The sequence below is a fragment of the Arachis ipaensis genome, chromosome B3 (assembly GCF_059453495.1).
Source record: "Arachis ipaensis isolate K30076 ecotype BB chromosome B3, ASM5945349v1, whole genome shotgun sequence".
In the NCBI taxonomy this organism is placed as follows: domain Eukaryota; kingdom Viridiplantae; phylum Streptophyta; class Magnoliopsida; order Fabales; family Fabaceae; genus Arachis; species Arachis ipaensis.
Window position 1 is genome coordinate 50,656,643 of NC_142438.1, and position 22,678 is coordinate 50,679,320.

Sequence of the window (22,678 nt, forward strand, 5' to 3'; positions counted from 1 at the left end):
GATAGGTGGCTCCTGCATTTTTTAATCAAAATGACATGACCACGTAACAATAATTTGCTCTGGGCGTGATGAATGTCGTCTTTTCTTGGTTTGGCTTGTGCATCGGGATTTGGTTATATCCTGAGTAAGCGTCCATGAATGACAAGTATTGATACTCCGAGCTGGAGTCTACTAGGGTATCAATATTTGGTAGAGGATATGGGTCTTTGGACACGCCTTGTTAAGGTCCGTGTAGTCGACACACATCCTCCATTTGTCATTTTGTTTCTTGACCTGCACCACATTTGCCAACCAGGCTGGGTACTTGACTTCTCTGATAAAGCCTGCTTCTAGTAGGGCTTATACTTGTTCTTTGACCACTTGAGCCCTCTTAGATCCTAGCTTCCGTTTTCTTTGTTGGACAGGTCGGGATCCTGGATGAACAGCCAATCTGTGTGACATAAGTTCGGGATCTATCCCAGGCATGTCGGAAGCTTTCCAGGCGAAGAGGTAAGAATTTTGTTGTAGGAGCTGTGTCAGCTTCTGCTTTAATCCTTCCGTTAGATTAGCTCCTATGTTGGTATTCTTTCCGACCTCTTGCCCAATCTGCACCTCTTCAGTCTTTCCTCCAGGCTGTGGTCGTAGCTCTTCTTTAACTCGGACTCCTTTGAGCTCGATGGTATTGACTTCTTTGCCTTTACCTCTCAGGTTAAGGCTTTCATTGTAACACTTTCTCGCCAATTTTTGATCTCCTCTGATGGTATCGATCCCTTCTGGTGTTGGTAACTTCATGCAGATATGGGGGGTATAAACCACTGTCCCAAGCCGATTTAGGGTTGTTTTACCTATTAGGGCATTGTAGGCAGAAGCTACATCGACGATGATGAATTCGATGCTTAAAGTTTTGGATTTTGCCTCCTTTCCAAAAGTAGTGTGTAGGTAAATGAAGCCCAGCGGATTAATGGTAGTGTCCCCTAACTCGAAGAGAGTGTCCGGGTAAGCTTTTAACTCCTTCTTGTCCAATCCCAACTTATCAAATGCTGGTGTGAACAGAATGTCAGCTGAACTTTCTTGATCCACCAGAGTTCTATGTAGGTATGCGTTGGCAAGAATTATAGTGATTACTACTGGGTTGTCGTGTCCGGGCACAATGCCTTGTCCATCTTCTTGGGTAAATGAAATGGTTGGGAGGTCGGGTCCTTCACTCTCGACTTGGTAGACTTCTTTTAAATGCCTTTTTCGAGATGATTTGGTTACACCTCCTCCCCTCCCCGCGCAAAGCCTCTCGATATCATGTGAATATGTCGCTTGGGGGTCTGGGGGGGCGGACTTCTTCACCCGTGACCTTCCTCGTCTCTTTTTCTCTTTCCGTGATTGTTCGATCTTTCCACGAGATATCTATCTAACCGACCTTCTCTGGCTAGTTTTTCTATCACGTTTTTTAGGTTGTAACAATCATTATTAGAGTGTCCATACAATTTATGGTACTCGTAGTATTCCCCCTTTTTGTTCTTGATTGATCGTGGGGGAGGGAGCTTTTCAGTGTGACAAATTTCTCTGTAGACATCGACTAGAGAAACTCATAGGGAAGTGTAAGAATGATATCTTCTGGGCCTGTCGGATCCGACTTCTTCCTTTTTCTTGGGCTCCCTCTCCTTTTCTTTTGATTGATTGGGGTGCCCAAGCTGCCAATTAGGTTCTCGTAACCTGGCATTTTCTTCCATATTGATGTACTTTTCAGCTCGTTCTTATACATCACTCAAGGAAGTTGGGTGCCTCTTTGAGATGGACTGGAAAAAGGGTCCATCTCGGAGTCCATTAACGAGGCCCATTATTACTGCTTCCGTAGGTAAATCTTGGATGTTCAAGCATGCTTTGTTGAACCTTTCCATGTAGTATCTCAAGAGTTCTCCAACCTCCTATTTTACTCCTAGCAGGCTAGGCGCGTGTTTGACTTTGTCCCTCTGGATGGAGAAGCGCGTGAGAAACTTGTCCGAGAGATCGTCGAAGCTGGTCACCGACTTGGGGGGGAGGTCATTGAACCACTTCATGGCCGCCTTTGTTAGGTTTGTCGGAAAAGCCTTGCAACGAGTGGCATCCGACGCGTCGGCTAAGTACATCCGACTTTTGAAATTACTGAGGTGATGCTTTAGATCAGTCGTCCCGTCATATAGATCCATGTCAGGCTTTTAAAGTTTCTAGGAACTTTAGCCCTCATGATATCCTCAATAAATGGATCCTCTTCTCCTATCGGGGTGTCTTCCCGATCTCTGCAGAAATCCTTATTTCGGAGATTAGATTCCAGCCTTGAGAGCTTTTCTTCAAGCTCTCTTTATCGCTCAATCTCTCTCTTTAGGCTTCGTTCCACTTCACGCTGTTGTTCCAAATCCTGCTCTAGCTGCTCTAGCCGACCTTGGTGACCATGTAACAGTCCCATTAGGTCAGCAGAGTGGGGCTGTCCATTTTTTTCGGGCTGATGAACTTCAGAGAAAATCCTTTTTTATCCCTGGGTGTTGGAGGGACCTTCGCCATGCTGTCATTCCGTTCCTTGTAGGGATATTATTGCCCTGTCATTGTTGACCGCGTCTTGGTGTTCTTGCTCAGACTCCGATGCGGTGTGTCCATCTTCTTTATGGTCGTCTGTAGGGGTGGCAACGGGGCGGGTAGGGGCGGATTTTTGCTCTACCCGATCCCGCCCCACCTGACATAAAACCCGCATGAAACCCGCCCCGCCCTACCCGCGGGTAGTGAATGTTAAACCCTAACCTGCCCCTGCGGGTACCCGCCCCGCCCCTACCCACCCCTATAATTATTAAATCCAACAAATAAAATAAAATTTTAAAAATTATATAACCACCATTTACATACATAACATAAATTAAAGTAAAAATTTATATATGATATAATATTATTAATCATTTTACTAATTATTTTATATATGCTACATATATTATATATTAAGAATATATATTTATATATATATATATTATATATACCGGGGCGGGTAGGGGCGGGTTTAACCTAAACCCGACCCCGCCCCGCCCAAGAACCCGCCCCGTTAAAACCCGCCCCGGTGCGGGGGCGGGTAATTACCCGCCCCGAGCGGGTAGGGGCGAGGTGGGTACCCGCGGGTTCGGGTAGTGTTGCCACCCCTAGTCGTCTGCCATCACTAGTTGATCTTCCAGGTCCCTGGCAATGGCGCCAATGTTCCAGGACTTACCTAAAACCGGATGATTGGGCTTGGATCAAAGGCCGAAATGGTGAGGAACGTGGACACCGACTTGGTTGTGCCTGGGAGTCTCTGTCCGAGCTGCTTTGTACGTGTGTTGGTAAATGGGGGGTGGTACCTGCAATAACACTCCGATGCCTTAGTCAGCAAGGGGTTAAGCAGGTTTTTAGAATATTGGAACTTAAGTATACCTGAGGAGTGTCAATGTATTTATTGGTGATGAGACATTAACCATCGTTGGAGTAGTTCCACTATTGGTGGTGGATAACCGCGTCCCCTTTTTTAGGGGTTGTTAGGATATCTCTTCTAGAAGTGGGTGACAGATTTAAGGAGGTAGTTACTTATGTACATAAGTGTTATCTGCCAGCTATTGTTGAATCCGACCTCTTTGGGAAGGTCGGGTGAACGGTGAAGGCCAACCCTTTGGCTTGGACCTTTTTGTATTGATTGGTCCTGACCACTGTGTTGGGTCAGGGTATGAACAACTTTAAAAATAATAGGGCCAAATTATTGTCATAACATAATGTAAGTATGAAGAACAAAATTCTTTTCAATAGTTTATTTAACATTTGGCAAAATAAAAATGAATTTTACAAACATAAATTTCAGTACAAGTTTAATATTTTCATTCATCATAAAATACTTATAGAATTACTCGTTGATAAATTTTAGAAAAAAAAAGCATGATTTTTAATTTTATTTTTAAATAAACTTTATTTTTAATTTTAAAATGAATTTTATTTATCTTTTAATAATATTAATTTTTTACCGTATATAATTATTCGATTTTTTTAATCACATCTAAATAAATTACTCTTAATAAAAAAATTTTTGTTGTTCAATTATCTTTTTTAGAAAATAATTAACTATTAAAATAATTAAACTTTTCACAACAAAAATAATAAAAAAAATTATGAACGAAAAAGATTAACCATCATGATAATTTTTTGTATTTTTATTCATATTTTAATTATAAATATAAATATAATTTAATTATATTATTTATGAAATGTGACTATAGATATAGATAAAATTTATTTATTATACTTATACGTAGTTTCATTGTATTACTTATAAAGTTAGATTATAATTATGACTATAAAATTGTTCCCGTTTTTTTATATGTGTGGCTAATTAATGGTGTTGAAACATATCATTAATTATAAATAAAGTTTATAATCTAAAAAATCAAAGACTCAATTAAAAAGATACGAAAAATATGATATTAAAATATTCTAACTCTTTAAAATAAGAATATTCAAAATTCAATTAAAAATTATTTAAAATTTAAACTCAACAAAAGTTTATATTCAATGTGTTTTGTATTAAATATATTTAATAACCTATTATATCCAGGGACGGATCCAGAAATGTTATTGTGGGGGGCCAATAACATATATAATATTAAAAAAATATGTAAATAAATTATAATGTAAGATGCATTACAAAAATATAACGACAGAGACTATATATTTAAAGTACAAAAAAACATGTGTACTTGTTACTAACGAAGTGGTACACGTCGATTTTTCATATCATAAAATTCGTCGATAATAGAATCGGTGTCAAATCTTTCAACAATCTTCTTCTCAATATAAATCAAAAGACAATTAGCAAGAAATTCATCTTCCATTTTGTTTCTGAGTCTATTCTTCACAATATTCATAGCTGAAAAAGATCTCTCAGTTGTAGCAGTTGAAACAGAGAGAGTTAATACCAAGCGAATCAAACGATCAATCAAAGGATATGTTAAAGACTTTCCTGTCTTCGTTAATCCTTGACATAACTCCGAAATTGTGCACAAGTTAGTTAACTCAACATGATTAGGAACATCAAGTTCATAATGTTGAGCTTGCATTCTAATGTGAAATTTCTCTTGGTCAGTGAAGTCACCTGGATAAAACCGTTCTACTAATTCACATACTTTGTTGACACTGAAGAGCTTATAATTTTCTCTGGGATCTAAAGTTTAACTTAAAGTAAGCAATTCCACCATATTATCATTGAATCTTCCATTAATCTCTTGCAACTGTGTATCAATTACAGCCAGAAATAAATTAACACGGTAATGATGCTCCACTGAAATTTGGTCAACAATTTTGCGAGTTCGGCCTCTTCTAGGAATATGCATTGCATTCAAATCAGGAACTTCAACTTCATGTTTCTCACAAAATAATATAACTTCTTTTATGAAAGCCTCCCAACTTGATTCTCTCATTCGTTGGATTAAAGTCTTGGTAGTAGAAACCAGAGTTAAAGCATTCAATATGTCTTGATTTTTTCGTTGCAAAGCTTGACAAAGATCATGACTAACTTCCAAAATATTTCTCATCAAATGCAAAACAAAGACAAATTCAAAGGATGTGATAGCATCATAAGCAGCACTAGCATCACCACGAGTGGAGAAATTACCTTCTTCAGTGCTTTTTTCAAGAACTTCACAAGTAGCATCAAACATGCATAGCAAGCTACGTACAGAATTCAAATAAGACCCCCATCTAGTATCTCCAGCTCTTTGCAAAGTACCAATTTGATTAAGTCCACTACCTGTCACAATTTGATCATTGACAATTAAGTTTGCAACATTATTTGCTTGAGCAACCCTTAACTGATCATGATGTTTAGGAGAAACAGTCACAACATTCACAATTAGGGTAAATTTTGAAAAGAATTGATGAACATAACAAACTTCTTTGGCTGCAGAAACAAGTGCTAATTGTAATCGATGAGCAAGACAATGAATGTAATAAGCAAAAGGGCAATCTTTCAAAAATAGAGTTTGTAATCCATTCCATTCACCACACATATTACTAGCTCCATCATACCCTTGTCCCCTAAGATTTTGAACATCAAGATTATGACGAGAAAGAACTGATGAAATTTCTGTTTTCAATGTCAAAGAACACGTATCAGAAACATGTATAAGATCAAAAAATCTTTCTTGAACACAACCATGCTTGTCTACAAATCTCAAAACCATAGCCATTTGTTCTCGCTTTGACTCATCTCTTGCTTCATCAATAATTATACAAAATTTAGAATCACCAATTTCTTCTCGAATTGTTGCACGCACTTTTCTAGCAAAGATATGCAATATATCTTTTTGAATATCGGGAGATATATATTGAGCATTTCCAGGAGCATTTTCATGGACAACATTATTAACATTCTGATTACATGAAGCTAAAAGCTTAATTAACTCAATAAAATTTCCCCTATTCAAAGATCCAGGACTTTCATCGTCGCCTCTAAATGCACATGCTTGAAATGCAAGCCATCGAATAGCATCAATAGATGTCTTCAACCTTAATCGGTTATTTGCAATAGTTTCATCACTATGCCTATCAAGAACTTTGTCTATATGCTTAGAATGAGCCATTAAATCATCACAAGATTTCACACATAAATTATGAGGAGAATTAGGAATAGAACCCTCGTGACATACAAATGCACAATTCACTCCATTGTTTACTCTCTTCCAATTACTAAATCCTAACTCTGAAAATGCATTTTTTCCATCATTGCGAGCACCATAATGTTTACTAAACAAGTAGCAAGGCAAACAATAAGCAGCATCTTTTTCTGGTGAATATTCTAACCAACTTGAAAATTTCTTAAACCAAGAAGATTGAAAATATCGACGGTGATTGTTATTACCAGAAGCTGGATAGCTAATATTTGTTGGTTGGTATGGCCCAGCTATTATGTATGCTCTACGAATCTTGTCACGTTCATTGACATTATACTGCCAAATTGGACGTCGCTTTTCTGGATCCCTTTCTAGTAAAGAGATATCAACATCTCTTTCTAATCTTGGAACTTTGGCTTCATGTTCATGTGTATTTTGAGTAAGATTAGAGAGTTCACTTACTTGAACTTCTTGTGAAATAAGATTAGAGAGTCGACTTGTTTGAACTCCAACATTATCAGCAGCTTTTCTCTTAAAAATTGCATCAATTTTACTTTGCTTTCTCATCATAAAATATTCTAATTTCTTTTTATCTGAAAAAAAAATCAAATAATTATATACTCACATGAATAAATAAAGTCTAAATATTTTTTATTAATTAAACATCAATAATAAATTAATAATATTTTTTTACTAAATCATTATCAATTTTACTAAAAATAAAAAATAAAAAAACCACTAGTCACTAGACAAATTAATAATATACACTAATACACAGTCACACAGTACAGATATATCAACAAGAACAATAAAATCTGCATAGTAATTGTTTAAGATATATAATAAAAAATTTAAAATTTAAAATATATAATAAAATGTACATTGTCTTGTATATAGTTGTACTGTTGTGAGAGTAAGATAGTGGTCAATGATTAAGTGGAGTGGAGGGCATCGTGCGTCAGTGCGTGGCTATGGACTATGGCTGCATAAGGAATCCTAAACGTCAAAGAAAAAAGGTAATCTAGTCACTAGTGTTTCTGTTAGTCAATTTAGGGATTTAAAAAATTTAAAAATTATTACAGTTTATGGATTAGGCTTAAATTTTACTACTAATGTTTTTTTTTTTAAAAGCTGGGGGGCTCAGGCCGCCCCCCATGTATCCGTCCTTGATTATATCGTATTGGTTGAAATTAGCTTTGATAATGTTAATTTTCTAATAACACTTTATTAGAAAGAAACTATTTTTTCCATAATTTTTTAAAAATTAATTAATATTATATATATTTTGTTACACTACATCTAATTATAAAAATTTTATTTATTTCTAATGTTTATATTAAAAATAAAAATAAATTTAAATTAGTGAATTTTAATCTATAATATAATAATAATATAATAATTGTTTTATATATCGCACGAATATAAATTAGTTATTTTTTTATTTGTAAAAATTTTAAGAGGTTTGAGTTTGTTATCGATATAACTCGTATGATAAATTTTACTTTAAAAAATTTATATATATAATATTAATTGATGAGTGTAGCATATTTTTTTATATAAACAATTTAAAAAAAATCTAATAATTAATCTATAATTTTTTTGTTTTAGTCTAATTTAAATATTTTTTATTGTTTAAAAAAAATTTTTTTTAAAAATTTAATAATATGTAACAAAAAATACCAAATAAATTATATAAAAATTAATTAAAATATAATAAAAAATATTTTTAACAAAAAATAAAATAAATATCTTTATTTGAGTGTCCCATAATAGAATTGTGCCATATACATATTGTGGTTGGTTAAAAACCGACTAAAGTCTCTAACAGCATATATTATAATCCGGGATAAGGGTTTTCTTTTCTTTTTTTTTTTTTCCAAAAGAAAATCTCAAAAATAATGGTTAAAGTTAAAAAGAGATTATTACTGAAATTAATAATTTTAATTTAAAAATAAATTATAAGTGAAAGTAATAATTTTGAAACTTACCATTTTAAAATAATAAATTAACAAATTTAACAAAATATCTTAAAATATATTTTTTATTTATTTTATTCAGCGCTTAATTTTTAATATTTTTCTTCTTTTTTTTTCCTTCTCTTTTTTCTTTCTTCTGTAATTTTTTCTTTTTTCAATTTCAATTTTTCTTCCGCCTCATTTTCTTAATTTTTCAATTTTTTAGTAATAACCCAAATCATTCTCTAAAAAATTTTTAATAAGACATTTTAGTCTTTAATAAATTTTAATTACAAAATTAGTTCTCAAATTTTTATTTCATTAAATAAATCTATTCTTATGCTATATTGTTCATTTATATAGAGAAATTGATATAGAGTTTTAAAAATATTTAGGAACTATTATGTCTTTTATTAAACAACAAGAATTTATTTGTCTACTTTTTTAAATCAAAATTTAGCGTAACATTTATTTAGGATTAAATTGTCAAATTAAACTTTTTTGAAGACGGATTTAAAATGTTATTCTCTTTTTTTGTTCTCAATTTTTCTTCCTTTTCTTCTCGTGGATCTTCTACTTCATTTTTCTTTTACGTTTTCTCCTTTTCCATCTGTTTATTTCTTTGTAAATTTTTAAAAATTTTATGAAGTAGAATGCATAAGAAAAAAAAATGCAAAAATTATTTACACAAACACGGAATTTTGTGATGATAAATATAAAAAAAATTAAAGATAAATACAATTTTTAAAAAGAAATTTAAGAAAATAAAGAAATTTATTGAGAAAAAGAGAAATTTTATCACGATAAACACAACTGTTTAAAGAAAAATTAAGTAAAAAAACACAAATTTATTTGCGATAAATACATAAATTTTACAATGATATACGCATAAAATTTTTTAAGGTAAACATAATTTTTTGAAGAGAAACAAAGATAAAACACAAAAATTTATTAACAATAAACACAAAAATTTAAAGGTGATAAACATAGAAACATTTTTAAGATATACACAACTTTTTTTCATAGAAACATAAGTAGAAAACGAAAATTTGCAAAGGAAAAAGACAAAAATTTTAGGACAATAAACACAGAAATTTTTTAAGGATAAAAGGCAACTTGTTAAAAGTGAAAGAAAAGAAGAAAATACGATTTCTGTTATATGTAATTAAAATTTCTGTATTTTTTTTGTTATGAAAATTTGCACAAATCAAGATAATTATTGTGCCATGCAACTAAAATTTGTGTTATGTGATTTAAATTTCTATGTTTCTCTTTTTTAGTATTCAACTAAAAAATTTGCACAATTCAAAATGCAACTATTTTTTTATTTTTTAATCTAAAATTTAACCAAAAAAAATTCTCTTATTTTCTCAAATTTTTCTTTCTCTTCACCCTCCTAAGAAAAGCAAGGTATACAAGTCAATTTCTTTTTTAATCTAAAATTCAACAAAAAAAAAAATCTCTTATTTTTTCAAAGAACTGATAGTCAATGCGTGGAGAGCTTTTTAGAAAAAGAACTTGATTTTAGTCTCAACAAAATAAAAAATCTCTTATTTTCTCAAAGAACTGGTAGTCGCTCTTTGAGAGAAAGAGCTTGATTTTAGTTTCAAAATATGAATGTTGAGCGAACTTTTAAAGAACAAATAGTCTGAATTAAAATTAATTATTGCTCATTTGATTTCAAGTGTTTTTTATTCTTTCTTATTCTTTGTTTACTATACACTCTTTATATCTTAGAAGAGATAATTTATGTTGTTTCTAATCTAGGTCTTATTTAGTTTATCACATACCGAATTTATAAACACAATCTAAGTTAGTTCCTACACTTTATATAATTTGAATCATGGATCTCAAAAGTTGTGAAGTGTATTCAATACACATGTTTTTATTATTTGTAATTTAGTCCCTTGTTGATCAAGCTTACCTTAAAACGAATTGAGGCAAGAATATCTAAACTTTATAGATCACTTTGTTGATCTAAGTTACTGTGATACCTAGAAAGGTTTTAAGAGTATTTAATGTATGTTCTTATCTTCATGATGATCTGAATCAAGTTTTGCATGAGAAGACTTGAGACAATAATATATAGTAGTTCTTAGATTTGTTGTAATCTAATTCATCTTAATCAGAAAAGTCTTGAGGAAAATATTTTGTAAGTATTTTATTTGTATAGGGGAATTCTCGACTTTGTTGAGTATTAAATGTAGACCTTGTTAGTCGAACTAGTATATATCTTTGTTTTCATCTTATTAATCTTATCTTTGATTTATTTTATTTGAGTAGTTTATGAATCTCAGAAACCGCTTTCAAACTCGATCTGAGTGTTTTACACAACTCAAAAGCTATTACCACATTTGTCAAATTACGTTCTGATTTAACTTTTACCTTTCGCTACTCACAACTCCAAGAGAATTGATAAGCTATCTTAGTTTTTCAAATTTCAAAAAAAAAAAAAAAAGATACAAACATGATTCAACACTCTTCTCGTGCACAACAAGCCATTTTAATAAGCAGGTGTGCACTGATTCAAATAAACTCAAGCTTGAGAATAATTTTAAGGGCTAGCGAACCAGCCTCCTTGAGAGTTAAGTTACTGAAAATTAAGTGAAATTATTTTAACAATTTTGAAATTATTTTAACCTCAAAGTCCTCTTTGATGGGCTAGTGACTGTTGCTGTTGCTGTTGATGGCTGTAGTTGACTGGTATTGCTGCTGCATCTAGCTCTCTTGGAGGATGTCTGTGACTCCTGGTTTTTTTCGGATCCAGCATAAAATAAAATTAAAATTGATTTGTTTTTTTTTTGAAAAAATATTACCTTTTTATTTTTTTTTAAAGTTGTTTCTTTGTATTTTGTAAAAATAGGGGAACAAAAAATAGTTTTTTATTTTGCAATATTGTTTAAAAAGTAGCTGAGGAGAGAGAAACCATGTCATTAGTTTTGAGAAAATTAATTTATAAACTTATCCAATATTTTCTTTACGAAAAAAATTGTATCCCTTAAAATAAAAAGGAAGGAAAAAAAAGACTCTTGCGGTAAACGAGTCCAAATCCTTTTTTTTAATGCATTTTTTTATTAGATTATATTACAAACTATTATTAACAGAAAATATTTAAATATTTTAAATCATTTTTTTCTTCCACGCATTTTTTTTCTTAGATTATATTACAAACAACATAAAATATTTAAATATATTTTCTACTAATAATGTTATGTAAGCTTTTTTATTTTATATTAACTATTTTATATAATTATAGCCTTTTTTTTAAAAAAAATACCATGTAATATAAAATAATTTTTACACAATATCACATTTGTAATTTTATTTAAAAGATAAAATACTTAGATGTTTTTGTCTTGAATCTTGAAAGCGTTAAACAAGCACTTAAAATCAATTATTAGTTTTTTTTATGATTGAAATAAATTAAACAAAAAAAAAACAAAACAAACAAAATAAAGGAACTACTTAAATATAGGGACAGTCTCGTTTAAGATTATTTTTAAACTTCTTTCAAGGTAAAAGAAGCTCTACATGAGAAAGTTGTAACTTCATCCCCATCTTTGCCATAGTGTCTGCCACCGTGTTTGCATCTCTCATAATCAAACGAAAGTCAACATGCCAATTCCAATGCATGATATCTCTTATTTTGAGCACCAATAGATCAATAAATCCAAAACCATCTTGGTGATTAGTAACAAGATTAAACGCTTCCACACAATCTGTCTCACAAATAACATCTCGTTGACCCACATCTTAGACTAAGAGATACCATCTCCAAATAGCAAACAATTCCCTTGAAGAACACTAGTACTCTCAATCATTTTCAAACACCTCTTTTGCCAACTCCCATTACAATCTCTAATAACACAAGCAAAATCAACACTATTACCTGAATCAAGATAACTAGTATCACAATTAATCTTGAAAGTACCAATGGATGGGGGATTTCAAAAACCATTTAGAGTAGAGAGAAGGGACATGCGTTGAATTCAAAAATATTCCTAAGCTCCTTTTCTGAAGTTAATGCCAGACAAATCACTTTTTTCGGAGGCCAAGTTTCATGAGGATTAAAGATGTCATTATTCCTTACTCGCCATATCTACCAAAATCCCGAAAAGAACTTGAACGGATGCTCTCTGCTATGATACAAGAACCAGTTCTTCAAATCCAAAGGAAGACAAGAAATATCCAACCTATGCCATATAAGCTGAGCTTTTGGACAATCCCGAATACAATGTAAAACTGATTCCTGGCTAGAAAGACATCTTAGGCACCTATCCGGTGACCGCATCCCTCTTCTGAAGCGAAAACTTGCAGTAGGAAGAGCCTCTTTAAGATACTACCAAGCCAAAAACTTGTTCTTTTCCAAAACCAGCTGGTGCCAAAGCCAAAGCCAATTCTCCAACTCCTCCCAACCAAACAGCTGCTTACACAACCACAAGTAACCATTGCGTGAGTCATAAACTTTGGCAGCAGACCCAAACTAATACCAACCCACTTCCAAACCTGCTTGCACATCTGGATTGTAAGAGAGAATATTACCTTTCAGATTTTGAGATAAAGGAGAATAAAGAGTATCCAAATGCCACCTACCAACCGATCAAATATCCTGTATCCGGAGATTCGATCAGAAATGTGAACATAATCCATCTCATTAGATAACCGTCCTTCTCTCCTCCGGCTAAAAAAAACCAAAAATTCGGGGTTAAATCCCAATACACTAAGCAAACCCATCCTTCAACACTTTCCAAGCCTTACAAAGACTCCTCCAAATGGGAGAGTCCTTATTCTTAGGGCAACTAAAATAGTCATATAGAGATGATCGGTATTTGGCATCCAACAATTGGACCCATAACTTGTTTGGCTGCTGGAAAAAAGTCCAAACTAGCTTTCCAAGAAGAGCAATATTCACACAATAAGAATCTCTAATCCTCAAACCTCCATATTTTTTTGGAGTAATCAGTACCTTTCCAACTTTCAAGATTTAATCCTCTTCCATCAACTTGTCCTTTCCAAAGAAAATTTCTCATCATAGACTCCAATTTACTAATGATTCCTTTAGGAAAAATAGAGACCTGCATCTGGTATGTAGGAATAGCGGCTGCAACAGAATTAACCAAGCAGAGTCTACCAACCCGATTGAGTAAACTCCCTTTCTAGCTTGCTAGTCTACTCCGAATCTTATTCAAGATACCATTGAAAGCTGAATGGATCACCCTAGAATGGCTAAGGGTAACTCCAAGATACTTGCCCAAGTCCTGGATAAATCTGATAGAGGATACCCCAATGAAAACCTCTTTCCTTGTTGAAGAGACATTCTTGGAGCAAAGTGCTTTAGACTTCTCCACATTAATCTTCATCCCAAATGTTTTGCAAAAAGTCTATAAAACCAACATCACATTTTTCACTTGTCTCTTTGTAGATTTATAGAATAGAAGCAAGTCATCCCCAAACATTAAATAGGATATTCTTGGTCTCCCTCTAGAAACAGCAACCGGCTCCCACAAGCCCAAAGCAACCTAATGACTAATAAAGTATGCCAATCTCTCCATACAAAACACAAAAAGATAGGGTGACATAGGGTCTCCTTGTCTAAGACCCCGACTAGGAGTAAAGCCTTTCAGATGATTTCCATTCCAAAGAATAGATAAGGATGAAGCAGTGACACAATTCATAATCAAATTAATTGTACGAATAGGAAAACCAAAGCTTTTAAGGGTATGAGCTAGAAACATCCAGTCAACTCTGTCATAAGATTTCTCCAGATCAATCTTAAAGGCCAGTGTGCCTTTTTTTGATTTAGTCTTCTTCATAAAGTGGAGGACTTCTTAAATAATAATGATGTTGTCAGGAGTTCCTCGTCTCGGAATAAATTCTCCTTGAAGCGGGCTAACAATCTCCGCAAGATAAGGATGGAGCCTATTAACAAGGACCTTCGTGATGATCTTGTAAACTACATTGTAGAGACTAATCGGCCTGAAATCTTTCATAGATACCGGTGATTCAACCTTTGGAATAAGAACCAGTAGAGTCTCTATCATTCTCGGATCAAGAGTAACACCGGAGAATGCCTACTTAACCATCTTCCAAACATCAAGACCAATGATCTCTCAATATTCTTTGAAGAAGAAAGCTTGAAACCCATCAGGACCCGGAGGTTTAAAAGAGTTCATGTGAAAAATAGCTGTTCTGACTTCCTCCATAGTAACTAGTGCCTAAGATTATTGCAAGCTTCCTCATTTAGAGAAGGAAGAGGCACATCACCAAGGCAACCCAAATCAACATCATCCAAATGACAGAATAAGCTTTTATAGAAAGACTCTGCTTCTTGACTCAGAACCTCTGGATCAGTTTTCCATACTCCATCCTTGAGAAAAATGCCATGAATCTTGTTATGCTTCCTTCACACAAGAGTTTGAATATGAAAGAATCTTGTATTCCTATCCCCGAACCTTACCCACTGCTCTCTGGACTTTTGGAACCATAGGAGCTCTTCTTGCACTGGAGGATTATTATAATCATCATGCAACTATTGCTCTTTCTGACGCAAATAAATGCTATCCACCACTTCCAAACGCTTTTGTAAATAATTAATCTGTTGCTCTAATTCACATTTCTTAACAAAAATATTACCAAATACCTTCGAGTTAAACTCTAGTGAAGTCTTCTGTACTTTCGAAAGCTTTCCATGAATCCCTCTATTATAGACCACCATGAATGATTCACAATATCCCTATACCCGGGATGAGTAACCCAAGCAGCAACAAATCGGAAATGTCGATTCCTTTTAAGCTGAGGACGACCTTTACAACGCATCAAAATAGGACAATGATCAGATTGAATCCTATTTAAAACTTCTGCATAAGCCTCTAGAAAGATAGATAACCAACTACTATTTATACAGACTCAGTCAAGCTTTTTTGCCACATCAATATAATTTTTCACCCTCCTGTACCAAGAAAACTGTCTCACAATAGTCTTCAGATCAAACAAACCACTATCCTCTAATGAAGTAGCAAACATATCTGCTCTTTGATGAGAAAATTGACAGCCTTTAGATTCATGAGAAAATATGACGTCATTAAAATCACCAAGAACAATCCAAGGTCCTTGAAAAACCATGGATTGTGTAACAAGATAATCCCTAAGGAGAACCCTTTTATTAAATTGAGGACTACCATAAATTCCACTACACCTCCAAATTAAATTATCAGATTAAACCTCAACAATAACACCCTGATCAAAAACATCAATGAACTTACAACAAACACCCTTCATAGAGGATAAAAATCAAATACCCTCTTTATGCCCCTGTGCTTCCATTGTACCAACAGAGTGATACACCAATCTTTCCCAAAACAATTTTAAATGCTGAAAAGGAAAGTGGGTTTCAACCACAATAAAGAAAACATGTCTAAATTTCTAAACAAGTTCCTTACAATGCACCCGGGCTAACTTATTAGAAGCACCCCTAATATTCCAAACAATCATATTTAAATTATCCATAAATAATAAGAACAGAATAAATAAGAACATAAACTCTAAATAGAATCACCAACCTCAATAGGTGGTTTGTCCTGCGGTACTGGCACACTCTGATCCTCAATAATTGTCACCTTTGGACCCCCTAACGTTGCACCTGCCATGGTTCCATCTACTAAGGTTTTTCCATTGCGCCACCATTTTTATCAACTGGCGAGTTCTGCAAGGAGGAAAGCCGCGGACGCTTCCGTAGAGAAATTCCACGACGTGCAGGAGTTTTGCGCGATGGAGATGGCGTAATTTCAAGTTTTTCTCGCTTTCCCATCCTAATGTCAATTGATTTGCCTCCATCACTATGCAAATTGGGCCTTGGAACCCTTCTCGATCTATACTTGTGCTGCTTTTCATCTTGGTCCTTCAAACCTAATGGCTGGCCCATTGTGAATTTTTCCTTACGCAGCACTTGTTGCCAGTCCTCTCTATCATCCATGCATGCCTCATTAACATGACCATCAGGCACATGAGGAGCTAATGATTCCGTAACCGCATCCTTCCCTTTACCAACTCCTAATTTCTCACTCAAATTACGAGAATTCTCACCCAAATCACGAGCTTCCGATTCAGCCTCTTTAAATCTCATGATTGTTGTGTGACACTAGTGTCGGAGCTTCATTATTTTTTCCATCACCAAATAAATCACCGTTTCCTTTCAAGGACTCATTCTCCATGCACAAGTAGAACAAATCAGCTGTAAACTCTCGTACTCTACTTCATGAGTCATACCCTCCACGATAATATATTTGATTACAAGCAACCCAAGATTAATTTGAACACAAGCTCGGGCATATTTTTCTCTTTCTGCAAGTTTAGTGGCCAAATCTACCTTTACCGAAACCCCTATTGCAGAAGCATTTTGTAGCATTGCTTGTTCCTGGTAGCACCAAATTGGAAGTCTCGAGACTCGAATCCATACTAGCGTTGATACAAAGGATTTTTCGCATGACCTACAATCTACATCCCAAGGCTTTACTGCAACATAGTGACCGTCTATCAACCACGGGCCACCAAGAATGACTTTCTCACGATCTGCAGCAATATCAAATTTAACCAAAAAAATACCCAAACCCTACATGCAACAAATGAAACCCTCCTTTGATGCGCTATACTATCCGAATCTTATGCATAGGAGCCGTATAGCCATAATACTTATCCAGCACCTTGATTACGATGGCTTCCTTATAAGGTTCAGTTAGACAGCTCTTTGCCTCCTTAGTAAAACTGACACTTGGTAGACAAAAATCACCCCACTTACCTGTCACCGTCGCGATACCATCCCCAGGTAAAGACCCTACTAATGCAAAGGCCTTAAATTTTCTGTACCAATGACCTTATCTCTAAAAGAGACCTTGGATGGCTTTTCTAAATCCTCTTGAGAAGAACCCTCTTTAACACTGGATACATACCTTCCCACGCTCTCTCCCTTATCTCTCCCGATGGCATACCATCTTTTTCACCGTGTTTTACTCTCAATTGCTCGCCCCCGCTCTCCCCTTCTCTTGTATAAATGACTTGTCTTATACTTCTCTTTATTATAATTTTTAATTTTAATATTATGAACAGAAAAGTTAAAAATAAAGTCGAATTGATTTTAGTCAACAGAAAAAATATCGAATAGATTTTCTTTTAAATGTAGAAAATCAAATAAATTCAGTTGTATCTAAGGGATTAAGTGGCACATACTATTTTATTTTAAAATGCATTAATCAGCTCACTTATAGAGTAAGTTAACTTATTCGAAAATTCAAACAAAATTTTCAAAACAATTAGATATTTATATAAAATCTTTTTTTCGTCTTACGTTCACAGAACCCAATGCTTCTATCTAAAATAAAATCTTTTTAGGTTTTAAATAAAATAAATAAATAAATAAATGAAATTGATATCCAAGCCAGTTAAACACATTTAAAATCAAAGATGAAAAAGTAAATTTTTTTTTCAGATTCAAACTTTGGTCTATATCAAAATCTTGTTTTTAGAACCCAAAATCTCACCCATATTCCTGGAGAAAATCTTTAATGTTACCGCACTTAGCACTAATTGCTAGCTTTGACTAAAAGTTAGTATACCAAACAATACGCCACCACGGAAGTCACCTACTTAGATAATTTATAAATAGCTCAGGCTAGTTGAGCTTCATATAAAAATCATTGCCTCTTGCATTTAGGTCACCAAGGTCCAATAAATGTCTCACCAACTTCACTTGCAATCAAACCGTTTTCATTTTTTTGGTGGAAAAAAAAAGTTCTCATTTTTTTAAATCTCTTTAATCCGGTTTGTAATTGCTAGGAATGTTCATGGTCGGGTAAAACCGAGTTTGATGTGACCTAAATTCGACTCGAAATATATATCGGACTTATTTGTTAGACCCGAATTCGATTCTAAACTCGATGAAACCTGCACATTTTTGGACCACGATTATATCGGATAAAAACATTACCTTCTTCTAAGCTAGTATATGAAAGTATCTAAATTTTCAAGACTCCAACTATTATTTGACATGGTAAAATTCATTTAAAAAAATATAACAAGAACCAACTCTTTCCTAAAATTAAAGCATAACCACAATCAATACTGATATTGTCTAATAACACTAAATATTTAAATCAATACAAATAACACAATATTATAGATTAGTCTAAAGTCTTACGCATTTTAAACATAAAACATTAATTTATAATCTTATAATGACTAATAACACAAAATATTAAGGTTTACAATACTTAAATTTCACATAAGAATAATCATCATCTATCACTAAAAACACAAAATATTAATTGTGTATGATGATGGGGCTACCGGACCGAGTTCAGGTGACCCGAACTATGGCCCGAATCCGACCTAAAATAATGACCGGATCTATTTTTGGGACCCTTATCCAATTCTAAATACGGTGAAATCACACCAAATTAGTCCCTAAAAAATTCGAGACCGGACCAAATTTTTGGGCCGGACCGAACCATGAATACCCCCTAGAAATTACATAAAGTCTTGAGTCAAATTTAGTAGAATTTTTTTCAACTGAATGACGCCATTTCAGCCACATATTTCGAATAATTAATATAGTTTGATGCAAGTATATATTTGACCTTAGTTGTATTTTACTTAATACATATACTCTTTCTGTGCAAGTATAATTCCTTCTTTTGTTGTCACTCCGGACTTCGCCACACAACAACACTGGAAGATAGAAAGAATAAGGGTAAACTATTATTTTGGTCCCCTACGTTTGGGGTGAATTCTATTTTAGTCCCCAACGTTTAAATTGTTCTATTTAAATCCAAAAAAGTTTTGATTTGCATCAATCAAGTCCTTCCATTAAGTGGGTGTCAAATTATTGACGCCGTGTCCGACGTGGCAAAGTTGGTAGTTTGGCTGTAGTTAACAGTTGGAATTGGAAGCACGAAAAAAAAATAAAAAGAAATAAAATCCGGTCCAATAAGTAAACCCCAATCCCCAAAGTTGATGTTCTTCGTCTGCTGAGAATGGCTAGCCAGTCGTCCTCCCAAGGTTCGCGTAGCAGCACTAAGAGTCGTGGGAGAAGGAGGACTTGCTTCTGTGGAGAGAGACCGGTATTGCGGACGTCATCTACAGCGGATAACCCAGGAAGAAGATTCTGGGGCTGCGTCAACTATCAGGTGAGTCTCCTTTTTTCTGTCTCTTGTTTGAAAATAACATTGGGTGTTAGTGTTTGGAGGATCTGAAGTGTTTGGTGTGTTCGTGTTGGTTTGGTTGAGAACAGATAGGAGATGGATGCGATTATTTTGCTTGGGCAGAGCCTGAAGGACAAGATCCACAAATTCAAAGACTGAAGAACAAAGCGAGCTCGTTGAAAGAAGAATTGCAGAAAGCTGAAAGGAAATTTGCATTGGCACTTGGTGTTGGAATTCTTGGATGGACAATGGCTGGGTTGCTGCTATGTGATTGACTTAATTGAGGTTTAGGGGGTTAGCATTTTGTTTTGTTTGCTTTTCTGTTGTTGTCCCTAGTTTGTAGGGAATGTCAATTGTTTAGGGATTGAAAAAATTGACATACAGTTGGGTGATAACAGTGATATAAAGAGAATGAAATTTTTTGGAGGCTGTATGTGTAAAGGCATTTGCTGTAAACATTGTAAGGTTTTTGAGTGAAATGAATAGTAATGAGTTCCTGTATTTTGACATACATTATTTGGCTCTGTACAAGTTTATTTTAGTTTGATATACTAATAAATACAAGGCTTAATTTGTCAATTCACATAACTTTGCTGTTGAAAATTCATGTAAATCATTAGATAATGGAGAAGTCTTAAAGTAGCTTCTCTTAACCATAACAATATTTAAACAAGCCTTAAATATAACCATGAAAAGGTAACAACACAAAAGAGATCAACATGATAGTAGTAGTCTTAAAGTAGGGTGTCTAAAGTATCACAGAGACATTAACCCTTGGTCATTGGCAAATTCATTATAAAACAGATGGTAAACACTAAAATCTACTATGTTCTTCATCCCAATGCCTTCCAGGCCCTAGGTGGTGTTTTTGCCATGAACCTCAGTGTCCTCCTTGATGGGCTAGTGACTGTTGCTGTTGATGGCTGTGGTTGACTGGCGCTGCTGCTGCATCTAGCTCTCTTGGAGGATGTCTGTGACTCCTGGTTTTTTTCGGATCCAGCATAAAATAAAATTAAAATTGATTTGTTTTTTTTTTTTGAAAAAATATTACCTTTTTATTTTTTTTAAAGTTGTTTCTTTGTATTTTGTAAAAATAGGGGAACAAAAAATAGTTTTTTATTTTGCAATATTGTTTAAAAAGTAGCTGAGGAGAGAGAAACCATGTCATTAGTTTTGAGAAAATTAATTTATAAACTTATCCAATATTTTCTTTGGGAAAAAAATTGTATCCCTTAAAATAAAAAAGAAAGAAAAAAAAAAGACTCTTGCGGTAAACGAGTCCAAATCCTTTTTTTTAATGCATTTTTTTATTAAATTATATTACAAACTATTATTAACAGAAAATATTTAAATATTTTAAATCATTTTTTTCTTCCACGCATTTTTTTTCTTAGATTATATTACAAACAACATAAAATATTTAAATATATTTTCTACTAATAATGTTATGTAAGTTTTTTTATTTTATATTAACTATTTTATATAATTATAGCCTTTTTTTTAAAAAAAATACCATGTAATATAAAATAATTTTTACACAATATCACATTTGTAATTTTATTTAAAAGATAAAATACTTAGATGTTTTTGTCTTGAATCTTGAAAGCGTTAAACAAGCACTTAAAATCAATTATTAGTTTTTTTTATGATTGAAATAAATTAAACAAAGAAAAACAAAACAAACAAAATAAAGGAACTACTTAAATATAGGGACAGTCTCGTTTAAGATTATTTTTAAACTTCTTTCAAGGTAAAAGAAGCTCTACATGAGAAAGTTGTAACTTCATCCCCATCTTTGCCATAGTGTCTGCCACCGTGTTTGCATCTCTCATAATCAAACGAAAGTCAACATGCCAATTCCAATGCATGATATCTCTTATTTTGAGCACCAATAGATCAATAAATTCAAGACCATCTTGGTGATTAGTAACAAGATTAAACGCTTCCACACAATCTGTCTCACAAATAACATCTCGTTGACCCACATCTTAGACTAAGAGATACCATCTCCAAATAGCAAACAATTTCCTTGAAGAATACTATTACTCTCAATCATTTTCAAACACCCCTTTTGCCAACTCCCATTACAATCTCTAATAACACAAGCAAAATCAACACTATCACCTGAATCAAGATAACTAGTATCACAATTAATCTTGAAAGTACCAATGGATGGGGATTTCAAAAACCATTTAGAGTAGAGAGAAGGGACATGCGTTGAATTCAAAAATATTCCTAAGCTCCTTTTCTGAAGTTAATGCCAGACAAATCACTTTTTTTGGAGGCCAAGTTTCATGAGGATTAAAGATGTCATTATTCTTTACTCGCCATATCTACCAAAATCCCGAAAAAAACTTGAACGGATGCTCTCTACTATGATACAAGAACCAGTTCTTCAAATCCAAAGGAAGACAAGAAATATCCAACCTATGCTATATAAGCTGAGCTTTTGGACAATCCCGAATACAATGTAAAACTGATTCCTGGCTAGAAAGATATCTTAGGCACCTATCCGATGACAGCATCCCTCTTCTGAAGCGAAAACTTGCAGTAGGAAGAGCCTCTTTAAGATACTACCAAGCCAAAAACTTGTTCTTTTCCAAAACCAGCTGGTGCCAAAGCCAAAGCCAATTCTCCAGCTCCTCCCAACCAAACAGCTGCTTACACAACCACAAGTAACCATTGCGTGAGTCATAAACTTTGGCATCAGACCCAAACTAATACCAACCCGCTTCCAAACCTGCTTGCACATCTGGATTGTAAGAGAGAATATTACCTTTCAGATTTTGAGATAAAGGAGAATAAAGAGTATCCAAATGCCACCTACCAACCGATCAAATATCCTGTATCTGGAGATTCGATCAGAAATGTGAACATAATCCATCTCATTAGATAACCGTCCTTCTCTCCTCCG

General features: G+C 33.8%; 2 protein-coding genes across 2 annotated transcripts; both read right to left on the bottom strand.

The window, feature by feature from the left end:
* Positions 1-339: 339 nt before the first annotated feature.
* LOC148570604 (uncharacterized) lies at positions 340-3,443 on the bottom strand. The gene is made up of 3 exons (XM_088507100.1): positions 3,400-3,443; positions 3,207-3,326; positions 340-1,066 (listed from the first exon to the last, which is right to left on the bottom strand). The coding sequence occupies exons 1-3, from the start codon at positions 3,441-3,443 to the stop codon at positions 340-342; spliced, it is 891 nt and encodes a 296-aa protein (XP_088363226.1).
* A 1,734-nt stretch (positions 3,444-5,177) lies between these two features.
* On the bottom strand, positions 5,178-12,669 carry LOC107633106 (uncharacterized). Its single transcript, XM_088507101.1, has 3 exons — positions 12,663-12,669; positions 12,342-12,461; positions 5,178-7,033 (listed from the first exon to the last, which is right to left on the bottom strand). Exons 1-3 carry the CDS (start codon positions 12,667-12,669, stop codon positions 5,178-5,180), a joined length of 1,983 nt encoding a protein of 660 aa, XP_088363227.1.
* Positions 12,670-22,678: the final 10,009 nt, after the last annotated feature.

Coding starts and splice junctions, on each gene's coding strand:
- LOC148570604 (XM_088507100.1), bottom strand. CDS start 3,443: ATGGTTAATGTCTCATCACCAATAAATACATTGACACTCCTCAG. Junction 3,327..3,399: donor AATACATTGACACTCCTCAG/GTATACTTAAGT, acceptor GTGTTATTGCAG/GTACCACCCCCCATTTACCA. Junction 1,067..3,206: donor GATCCAAGCCCAATCATCCG/GTTTTAGGTAAG, acceptor ATACCTACATAG/AACTCTGGTGGATCAAGAAA.
- LOC107633106 (XM_088507101.1), bottom strand. Junction 7,034..12,341: donor TTGTTTGCTATTTGGAGATG/GTATCTCTTAGT, acceptor ATGAACATGAAG/CCAAAGTTCCAAGATTAGAA.